The following is a 12,500-nucleotide window of genomic DNA, read 5'->3' on the forward strand; positions in this document are numbered from 1 at the left end:
TATATTTAAATACCAATGAGTCAACGGCCAGGTACAAATACAAATAAAGATGTACATTACTATGGCTGTGAAACATCTTAATTACAAAGGGCTGTCAGAGAAGCCCATTTCCAAATATTTAAGATTTATCCCAAGCTGAAGTTACTTGTACAGTAAATTTTTTTAAATGGACTTGAAGTGAGATGTAACAGGAAGCACAAGCATTATACAAAAATATAATTACAAGATGATAAGGTACCTAAAACTCAAGGTAGAGGTAATGCACCGGATCCCTTCAGTCAATACTGTTCCCAAATCAAGATAAAATGTGAACTTATGCCATTGATAATACAATAACAAGGTTTGTGATTCTCTAAAAAATAGAAAAAAAAAAAAAAAAATCATACAGCACTATGCAAGTTCCTAAAATGGCTTTCATAAGTCTGCATACCTGGTCCAGCTATCTCGTAAACTGAGTGTGTATAGGTAAATCAGGTGGAACATATACCTGGTAGGATATATTATTACAGAAGCCTAGTCATTTCTTCTCCACGACCCTTTCTCGGTTCTTTAAACAGTTTCAGTAAAGGAAGTTGTCATTTATTTGTCTCAGTCTATACAAAATATGAAATATTAAATAACAATAAAAATAATGACAGTAGAAGTAGTAGCTTTTTTTTTTCTTTTTTTTCAGCCTTTTTTTTATGTTTTTTGTTATAAATGTATACGCATAGTTGTAGATGCAGGAAGTAATAATGACGATGATGATGATGACCATACTAAAGAAATAACAATAATTAATAAACAAAGTAATCCCAGAAAACAATGCTACAATTAACAAAATAACTTACTATCATCACTACTTCTCTCCATCGTTACTACTACTATTATATCCACTATCACTTTAATTTTACTTTTCTTTGGGTGGGGAGGAGGGGAGTTGGGGGGAAGGAAATTAAATAAGATTAAAAATATATACTAAACAAAAGTATGCCGACTTTGGTTTATCTGGAAATGTAAGGCTCCTTAAAGACAAGAGCTGGCATAGTGCTTAGATTGGTCTCTTTCTACAATTCATCTGCAAGATTGTCAACCAAATACAAAGCCCACCTAGGACACGAATTCTTAAATCACCCGATAATTCTGTTCTCAATCTTCAACTGCAATTTTATTTTATTTTTTTTTTTTTCGTCAAATATAATAATGAATTTTGTTTTAGATTTTTATTCTTTTTCTTTTGTTCTTTAAATGGGATTTATCACCTTCCAGAAAATGTTGCCTCTCTTCATTATATATATATATATATTTTTTTTTTTTTTTTTTTTTTTTTTTTCGTATTTCCCAAGACATCCTGGCTATGAGGTGGTATTTGAATCAACAACAACTATACCTTGATTATAAACTTACTCATTCTACTTGGTAGCATAGACAATGTTCAGCAAATAGTCTTTATCACAGGCTGGTTAACATCTGCAGCTGTCATGGGTTGATGCGGATATTTCGAAAGTCTCCTCATCGGGAACAACACCTACATCTCGATAACCAGCACCTATACACATTATTTCCTGAACATATAAAAATTCACCACTTACTGCTAATGTTATGACTTCTCTATCGGTAGTTTGTACTCTTTGACTTGACTGTAAATGATTATTACTGTAGGGTAAGAATTATTGCTAACTCACTGATTACCAATTTTTTTTTTTTTTCTATCTTGTAATAGTTATGTACTTTTTTGTATTTTTGCATTTATTATTATCTTTGTAGCTCTTCTGGGGCAATTTTATACTTTTCACTATATGATTCCTAACAAAAATCGTAGTAAAGCAGTGAGATTATTGTTGGAAAAAAAAAGAAAAAAAGAGAGAAAAAAAAAAAGAGTGATTTAAGAACCCCACCCCAGTTCACATGTCGAGTGGAATGTCTCAAGCAAGAGGAGAATTAAGGTTGATGGAGAGGGGAAGAGAAATCACCGTTTCACACGACCACCACTCTGGAGTCTTACCTGAAAATTTAGAAGATCTCTCTTACTCTGAATAAATGTTGCCTGAATTTTGCCCATCTGACTTATAATATTTCGTGACAAAATCCAATTTCCAAGTAAGGCTCACATAATCTGATCCTGTCATATAAGATCAAGGTGCACTGCTGGACCTTGACATATTTTATATGAATAGATGTATTATGAACCACAGATTTCCAAAGGTTTGATTTACATATTACAATAGAGGAATTCACATAAAACCATATTCCTGTTCATCATTTTGTCAGTTTGTATCTTCTGATGTGAACACTTTAGGCTCATAATGACAGGTCAACATATAAGATGTCTCGTAACCTTCACCTGTTGAGATCCGTTTGCAAAATAAACTTATTCATAACAATTCCATAAAGAAATGAACTGGTAAATGCTGTAATCAACATCATTCAATACACTTAAAAAAAAGAAAAAGGAAAAAATTCACAAAAAGGACAATCTACCAACTCATTTAAGGATATGGCATAGAGAACATCACTATGGGCAGGCAGCTGAACAAAATTTAACAGCATTTACGACTAGATGTTAATCTTTGTATTCAACCTTTCCTTCTTGCATCTAATAGAATAGCAATCTTACCAATACTGGACTTTTTTCTTTTTTTTATACACATTATTTACGGTGGTTCACTGAATTTGGTTTCAGGACCATCCACAGCTGAAACGAGTTTCTTCTGATGGTAACCGAATGCTACACGCAATTATTCTTGCTACCTACCCCACAAGTGATGACATCCACTATAGTAACCAGAATCACTGTGCTGTTAGGTGACAATGCCATAGTGCCTCACATAATATAAATTTACTCCATTCCGAATGACCATGGAGGCAATGAAAACACGTTACCTATTTTTTGAAATCCTGAATAAGACTTCTAAGAATATCTTTTAACATCATATGTAGGAGGAGTTACTTTGACCAAAGCCCCACCTAACAGGCTCTTGTGCTGATCTTGTATCCTACAAAAGCCTTGATACTTGATTTTTTTCTCTCTCTCTCTTCCTCTCCTTTCTCTTTAGATGTGATACTGATTTCTACTCAAGTGGGACTTTAGTATAACAGCATACTAAGTGAGACATATATATAGTATACTCTTTTTTTTTTTTTCTTTTAGCAATATGAAACAAATTCTCCTAAACAAGATACACATGTACAATATCGTACAATTTTACACAAAAAGACATTATAGATTGTACAAACACATTTGCCAACTCTTAAGAAATCACAGATACTTACAGGATCAACATGGTCATATCTAAATGTAGCAAGTCTGACCTAACATCTCACATTAGCATTAAACTGGTGGAAAGTCTGAGAATACCTACTATATTACTAAGATTAGGGGGTGGTAGAAGTCCATTTCACTTAGTGAGGCACAAGAGTTCTTAGACAACTGCCAAGAAAAGAACATGGCTTCTTTATTTCCTTCTTTTACATCATTGTCAAAACTTATTATTGTCTATGCTATGAATTCAAAGTGGGCATGACATCCTGGCATTTGTATGAGAACCTTGAGCACGAATCATTTGCTCTAGAAAAGATGGGAAACGAGTCAACCAGAATGTCTCCTACTCTCCAAGGTTAAAAAATGTATTGAAGGAACTGTCCACAGGCCTTCAACTGGGAATCTGTTGATCCTCTACTTGCATAACAACAGATAAAAGTATGAGCTCTTCGACACTACCCATAAGGCTGACGGTCACAGCATCACATAAGCACTATTGCACAAGGTTTTTTTTGTTTTTTTTACACCACGAACATGGGATTACTGTAGTTGCTCTGTCTTTGGAAATCACACTTCCATGACATGCTTGATATTCTTGTTCTGATGATTGAAAAATCTTGCTATTGAAGAAGGTTCTTTAATCTATGATCACTTGGATTACATTTTTGGCGACTAAATTTACCGGTTTGAGCACAATATAGGTCTTACATTCCCTTTGCTGACTTAGTTCAAAAAAATAAATAAAAAAAATAAAAATTGCCATGCTAAGACATATCTGAACTCTGTATTACATTTTGCTGGTCTTAGACAAAGCTCTTTTTGTTTTAACTAAGCTGGAACACATAACAATTTTGCATGTCAAACTGAAATACATGCCAAGACAGTGTTAGCTGCCTCCCATGCTCAAATTCTTAAAGACCACGAGTCAGATGCAAAACAAAAAAATCTGGATGCATAATATTTAAACAATAGACTTCTTTATATATAAAAAAGGAAGAGGTGTATATATATCAGTACCAACAATGCCTGAAAAAGCATGATAAATGTTTATAAAACTAATGTTCATCATCACAAAAAAAGTAACCATATCCTCTGTAACAATGAGGAACATCAATTGTAATATTAATCAAAATCAATAAAAAAGCAAGCAGATATAAATATTCGTGAACTTCCTCATGTTCCAGTGGTATTGCAATGTCATCGTTTTCTGCATACAATTCTACGTATATTTTCATTTTTTCCAAGAAAGGTGACGGTGCCTTGGCAGATCAGCATATTAGTCTGCTCTCCACCTCTCAAACACAGGCTAGCAGTTCTTTACTCCCATGCAATGTAAGACAAGAAGACAAACTCATCGCTGTGTATGTAATCCTCAATAAGAAGGGTGACTTGGGAAACAAAATATGATTCTTCTTTATCATTTTGTACTTTAATATATTTTGGTTTTGCAGTAGTGACATATTTCATAAATAAAGAGAAAAAAACTGATCTGCCTAATTTCTTTTTTGAACTTGTTTTTAAATAGTTTAATCAAAGTTTATATTCCTTCTCACAAACAATACTAGTTGAACATATAATGCCCAAGCTAGCAAGAGATTGTCAATTTTCTTACTCTCATGATGATGCAGTATCATACAGACCCATGCTACTATGCTAGCAATACATTGGCACAGTCTAACAACTGTTTCATTGATCTTCATTTACAGAAAGAGTATTCAAGAGATTTTTGGTCTTTACTTTACCTCCAACATTCCCTCCCAAGCATTACTTCTTATTCATAAGTTGACAGGGGGAATATTCTACAAGAAATGTGCTCTTCCACAGCAACACACTGTAAACATTATACAAGGTGATCCTAAAATTATGTCATGCTGAATACCAGTGGAAGGGCTCAGAGGTGCTTCTCATATTAGCAAAATGGTCACACTATGAAAACAGGTGTGACAAAATATATATATATTATATTCATAATCTCAATAACGGAGAATAGTTTCCAACTATTACTGAAATTCACTATGGGCTTTTTTTCTTTCTTTTCTTTTTTTTTTACTGGAAAGCATCCTGAATCCTGAATCTTCTACCTTGAAGTCACTCTGTTTTACAATACAATTCATGAGTCTAACCATAAAAATATCTTACAAGTTTAAGGAAAGAACTCGGCAAACTGCGGGCATCTGTTAGAAGTTCAACATCGCACCTTTTGAACATGTTACTAATATTGTGATAGCAATGATGAAAAATCCAGCACTGACCTAATTAATGGATCACCCCAATGTGAGGGAACAATGTGATACAAATAATATGACATACACACACACACAGATACATTTACCACAACTGTCTATGAGCTAGAATACCAGTATCAATAGACAGTAACTAATGCCTCCTACAGATCTCAAATGGCCTCTGCTGTCTACCTTTCAACAGAATTCCTGGAGGTCTGATTTCCAACATTCATGGATTGTATTCAGTTCTGCAAATTGGTTATTAACAAACAGACCAAGATTTACACCGTACATCAAGAGATATCATTAGAGTTTTCAGAGATGTCATGCTTAATTGTAATATAACATTTAACTTGTATATTCCATAAAAAAGAAAAGAAAAATGGTGGTGGGGGGGGGGGGGGGGGAAATATATAAATGGAAGTTCAAAAAGGGGGATACTTTTAAAAACAGAATACACATAATTCACAAATATTTCAAAACGACTTCAGAAGATACAAGAATAATTTGAGGTGTATAGATTAATCTCAATGTTAAAACTATAAATGCAAAAAGCAGGGATGAATTCTGCTGTCTTGAGTACGGGCGACCGAGTAGGATGCCTCCCACTGCTCGCTCGTCACTCTTGGACCCCTCCCGACAATAGTGGGAAGTGATATGCTTGTTGCAAAATTCCTGGGACCTCATCATGTAAGGCATCAACGTCTGTATTCTCTCCACTCCTTCATCAAAGCCATACTCAAATGAACCTTATCACCAGCACTTCAGTTAATTTTTTTCCCATATTCCTTAAGTCAACTCTAAAAAGTTCTACAAGTACTTATAAAAAACATGAATGTGTGACATCCTCAGCACTTCATCCTAAAAGGGTACCAGAGGTTTCCAATATATAAATGTTGATTCTGGCTTTCATAGCCAATCCATAATTACCAATTCAAAAATAAAACAAAAGTAAACAGAAAAATTCTCCTGTAGTGAATCCTCCTCCAACATTTATTACTAGCTACTAGCAGATTTATTCACATGCCAGATTTTGGTATATGAAACAGCTCTCAAAGTATTTAGGCTAATGCAGAATACAGAGAGTGAACTACTGCATAGATAAATGGAAAGGAGCAGTGGTAAAGGGCAGGGAATTTCTTGGCAAGTGAAAAATTTATAAATTGCTAAGGATATACAAGAAATAATGGTTCATCAACAGCCTGTAAATTATATTGCCTGCTCCCAGAATTAATGGTTTTATGACCCAAGGATAATAATCCACCAACTCCTTAAATTAATGGTCCACTCATGTCCTGTGAGAAATGGGTCACCCATTGGTAGCCTCCCACTAACTTCCTAGGAATACAGGGTAACAGTCAACCAACACAATAATACAAACTAACGAATCCTAAGGAGTATGGAGAGCTTTCCACTAGCCGTTCAATCAGTGTGTAAAACAATTACAGCAAAACAAATTGTAGACCGCTACAAAAAAACGTAATGCTACCATATGTGATACACAACTCTGAAATTCCATCACAAATACACTTTTTGATATATAACTTCCCTATTGTGACATGCCCCCAAGACAAACAACATCAAAACATTAGCAAGAAAATTTTCCAACGGAAGAAAACCCAATTACTTAGCAGCATTCCAACAGGAAGAGAATCACCGCTTTAAGAGTAATGCTTCTCTTTTTTACCTTTTTTCTCTCTCTCTCTCTTTTTTTTTTTTTTTTTTTTTTTTCCTTTGAACAGTAAACCACCAGCCACCAGGAGTTTGAATTTTTAGCAATACAGAAACATGCCGAGCTGGTATAACTGAAGAGCAACCAAACGTGTACATTTGCTTGCGAACAATCAGTCACCTGCTTCCTAAGAGCAATGAATCTCTAGCCAGAAAGCCAGTATTGTCCAAATGAAACGAAGGTTGAGAGTGAGGTGCCACAAGACTGAAATGCATCACTAGCATCATGGAAGCACCCTTCCTCAAGACCACACATTTTTCAGCCATCAACTGGTAAGTTCCCAGCAATCATTCAATCATCAAAGAGCATTTCCCGTCACAAAGGATAGAAAGAGGGCTCTCTGCAGGCACACTTCCTAGACGAGACACTTTATCAGTTTTGCACATTTTGCCTGATAACTCACTTAGAAGAGGCACTTCATCCAAGACATATTTCTTTCTTCTACTTTTTAATTTTATTCATTTAATTATTTATTTATATATTTTTTGGTGCTAGAAAATTTGTTAATATCCTTCACATACTCCTGTGTTTTAAGTCTTATTCCTATACATTTTTTCCAACTGATTTTTAAGATAAAGCACTTTATCACATACACTTATTCTGTAGACAGGTGATCTCCCTTTTGGGATTATTGAACGATTCCATGTAGTATTCCAAAGATGAATGCCACCAATCAGTAGGTCTCCTCTAGAACGTACCCTTCGTCTCTTGTAATAATGCTAAGTCATGTCTTTGTATTCAGTTCTGCTGCATAGCCTGTTCTGTTGCAAGCCTCTGCTTAAAGAGTACAGTTTCTTCAAAAATTAATTCCTTGAGCTTTTCCTTTGGCAGGTCATCAAGTTCCATCTCAAATTTAAATGGCTCTTCAGCTACAGGCTGAAAGAAAAAGATACATAGTCAATCACACATACGAAAAATTGCTACACAAATAGTACTAATAATTGCCAGTTGTTGTTTATCCAATATGAACAACAGCTGAAATAGGGAGGATTTACTTTATTTAATTTGCAAAGTTCTTCAGGCCTCAATGTTCTACTAATCTTTTCAATCCATCCTAATCTTTTTGTTCACACCAGGCTCTCAAAAGGCCAAGCCGCAAAGTACAAACCTCATCAGCTGGATCATAATACTGCTCTAAGTAGGGGTGTGCTAGAGCCTCCTCCACCGTGATGCGCTTGTGAGGATTGAAGGTCAGCATTTTGTCCAACAAATCCAAGGCTTTGGGGTCAGCATTGGGGTACAGCTTTGTCCATGGCACCTTTGGCTTGTTTGGTAGAGACTGGAGATAACTTCTAGCCTGAAAATGGACAAAAATTAATTTCACAACAGAATCAAGAGCAAGAACGTTAATCCATTTATGACACAAGTAATATCTGTAGGTGTTCCTTAACCTACTTCCTAAAGTTCTCTCTTTTTTTTTTTTTTTACAATTAAGATCTAATTTCATTCAATTTCAATTGGAATAATTCCAACAAATACCTAAAAATTAATTCCTGTACTTCATAGTTTTAACCCAATGTTGCTGGGATGATGAAAATACATGCCTTGTCAGATGTGTTTCTCTGTCTATTAATCATCTTTACACATAGATGGTTCCAAAAGTGGTTAATCCCGCGGAGCCAGTTAGTGTTAGTAATACTTTTCTCACCCTTTCCTCTTTACCTTGAATTTTGGATAGATTCTTTTTGCCATTTTCCAATGACCATATTAGTCTTTTGATTTGCTCGTGGCGAGTCTTTTCCATCACCATGGCCTTCACTCATGACAAGTTGGCATCACCCGGCCCTCGACCCAGATTTTTCCATGACAGGACCATAACATCGTTCAGATCATGGGGGTTAATGGTAAGAAAAAAACTATTTTTCCCCTATTTCAGGAAATGGGGAAAATAGGTGTGATCAATAGGGCCTACATGGTTCATTTTTGCACACTTCCAGTCCGTTAAATATCCAGCTTTATTTACACATGCCACCATGGTGTTGGACATCACTGGAAATGAACACTACTGGACATTACCGACAGTTAGAGCCAAAATGAATTAATATTATCATTATTTATACTTTTTATCTTTAAACAGTACTTTGTACTCCTTTACAAGCTACAGCTTATTACCAGGGAGTCTCAATGGAAAGTGTATTTCATGTGTAAATGTGCAAAAAAAAATTACAAAATATATCCTCACTTATCCTTGTGATTTTGTTTTTTCTGAAATTGGCATAAAAGTGTTCTCTGGACATAAAGGACCTAATATCTATGCACAATGTCATTATCAAATGCTGTATAAATGTTTGCAACAAACTGAAGTCCATACAAGTGTACCTGATGCCAACTTCCTGTATATGTAGTTTACATGTTGGCCCTTATGCCCTTGCCCCTCCCAAGAAATAACCCGAGGTAGGCTCTCACAGTCATTTGGTAGTTTTCTCATTTATGTACCTATATCATAGCCTAGATAACTCCCTCTGTCGCATTCCTAAGCTCTTTGACCCAATAAAAAATGTCAGTACACCCAGTGAAAAGATATAATATTTAATATAAGACAGGAAGCTGCCCACAAATAACACAGACTGCACTGTATACTGTATTTCCTGCAGCACATGCAATAAATCTTAGTCGAGTGAAAAAAGACATGGTTTTCCCACGAGGATCCTTGAACACTTAGTCTACATCCATCACCAAAGATCTTCCAATGCCATGGTGATATACTTTGATGAAGCTGGATATCTAGCCAGGTAGAGGCAAAAGTGATATATAAAGGATTGCACAAACAGGGGAGGGGGGGGGATGGATACTGCAAACATTACAACAGAGGAGAATGTATGCATTGCATTGGGCAGCTTCAAATTTTCCAAGGCCGCAGCCATAGTTTTGCCGGTAAAGAGCAACAAGTTATAGAACTCGTGTTTTGTAACCTTGGTGATGCATATACGTCTGATGATGCTACTGAAACCGGTTAAATACATCTCATGTGCTGTGAAAACTCTCATTCTCATTCTTACCATTTTCTACATTTGTTGCAATGAACACTCTTCATATCAATTCTTATATAACTGTATCCAATATTTTGTAGCATTACACTGTATACAAAAGATCATACAGGCAAAAACCAAAAGGAGATTCTAGATTACTTCACCACCTGCCTACAGACACTATTCCAGTCCCATCTTGGTACTTTGTATCTGCAGTAACAGGGTTAAATCAACTCATTATCAAAGACAGTGCATCTAACCCACTATGTTCACACAATGGATTAAATGTTCCAGTGGTTTGTTCCAGAGTTCTTGTCCCACTCTGGAAGGCTGCAACTCCCATACAGATAACCAGCTTCCAATTCTACCATATCATTCAGTACTAAATCATCAACCCCCAACTGACACAAATCATCAGACCAAAAACTTGTCCATTAAGACAGTCTATATGCACTTCCACCAGCTAATAAAGGCCAACACAACAATATCAATTCCATTTTTTCAGTCATCCATAATCCCTCACTAACCAAGAGTAAATAAAAAAGGAAATCTATGCTAAACAATCCACTTCTAGCCACCCCAATCTTACCTTCTCATTGATGATACAATCCAGGTCTTCTTGGCATGGAGAACCAAGGATACCCAGGATGTGGTTGAGCTGGTCCAGGTAATGCTTGCCCGGGAACAGTGGACGGTTGGATAACATTTCTGCTAGGATACATCCTACCGACCAGATGTCAATAGACTTTGTGTAGCCCTGCCGAGAGAGAGAAAGAGAGATAGTGGTTATTAAAGGTGTAAAACGGAAAGTATGATGGGGCAATGGTCATTCTTGTTAATCAGCTTGTTAGCCAATGAACTCATGTTAGATGCCATTTTCTGAAATCAAAAGGCTTAACCTGGAGAATGCACGTATGCACACTCCACTGTGAACCTGCACATTTACATATACTATCGAGTGTAGGTGTGAAAAATATTCTTCTTGCTTTAGCAATATTTCATGCTATTAATGAGCCAAATTTTGTATTATTAGTGATACTAATAAAGATACTTAAAATCATACTAATCCCTTAAATTTTTGTAGTCATTTTTTTAGTGAAACTGTTTGTGTTATGGAGCAATACCTCACCACGTTTATATATCATAGCTAGCCAACCCTGCTTACCCCTTCCCTAAACTGGCAGAAAAGAGAGAGCATACAAGAAGCTGCACAGCATTTCTGAATCACTTTTGCCCTCTGCCTCATCCTGACCATGCCACCCCAAAAATTAATTCTCCGTCTTTTTGACAACCAGTTACAGCTTATGAAAACACGGATGACCCTCATCCATCACCCTACACCACTGATATGTATTTATGCATGTATGTTTAGCCTATAGATATGTATATATGAATGCATGCATGTACATATGTATGTATGTATGTATGAAAACATGCATGTGTGCATGTATGAATGCATGCATGTATGTATGAATGCATGTATGTACGAATACATGTAAGTATGTACGAATGCATGTAAGTATGTACGAATGCATGTAAGTATGTATGAATGCTTGTAAGTATGTATGTATCATATGCATGCATGTATGTATATTTGTGTGCATGCACTTATAGAATTTATATTGACTCTTTTACAAGTAAAATTTTTAGTAAAGTTTGGTGAAGCCAAGGTACATAAGTGAGTGTAGTCCATGAATGGGCGATTTTCCAGCCTATAGTCAAGAAAACGAACCCTCATTCCGATTCTCAGAATATTCACTCAAGACATGATTAGGCACTGCCCAGCATCTAGGATATTTTGCTATGCCAAAATGAGATGTCATCCATCATGAAAGCGTTAAAACACTGCTTTCCTCCAGATCCCTTAATTATGCTCAACTGTTGAAAAATATTTATAATTTTCTGGCTACACTATCCACTACCAATTTCTTTGGCTCAAGAAATTACACTTTGGTATCCCTTAAAAGCTTAAAAAACTTCCAATAATATGCATATAAAATGTTCAAATAAACCAAGACAATTCAAATTTCACTTATGAATAAACAATCATAATCCAAACCCCCTCCCAAACACTAATTTACGAACAACAAACACACAAATAAAAAAATTCTAAAAGGTTATCAAAACAAAATTCTCACATTGTTGTTATCCCTCTCCATGTGTTCCTATTCTACATCTAATCATAACATGAAGGGTTATACAGAGAAGCAATATCCAAATAGTCATATAAAGGAGTCAACCCAAACTAAAACAAAATAGGCACATTCCTAATTTTCAAAAATAAAACAATTCACAAATTTTGTCTCTGCCACAGATCCCCACAGTTCCTCAAA

The 12,500-nt window shown here is 35.6% G+C and overlaps 1 protein-coding gene across 1 annotated transcript in view; it reads right to left on the reverse strand.

Moving 5' to 3' along the window:
• Positions 1–3,862: 3,862 nt before the first annotated feature.
• rl (Mitogen-activated protein kinase rl) overlaps positions 3,863–12,500 on the reverse strand; it is a 39,062-nt gene continuing 30,424 nt past the window's right edge. The window contains exons 6-8 of the mRNA XM_070131452.1: positions 10,757–10,924; positions 8,307–8,495; positions 3,863–8,074 (exon numbers count right to left, since the gene is read on the reverse strand). Coding sequence (XP_069987553.1) covers positions 7,937–8,074; positions 8,307–8,495; positions 10,757–10,924 — 495 coding nt within the window. The 3' untranslated portion in view covers positions 3,863–7,936. The remainder of the gene's footprint in view (positions 8,075–8,306; positions 8,496–10,756; positions 10,925–12,500) is intronic.

Source organism: Penaeus vannamei, chromosome 16 (genome assembly GCF_042767895.1).
Source record: "Penaeus vannamei isolate JL-2024 chromosome 16, ASM4276789v1, whole genome shotgun sequence".
Taxonomy (NCBI): Eukaryota; Metazoa; Arthropoda; class Malacostraca; order Decapoda; family Penaeidae; genus Penaeus; species Penaeus vannamei.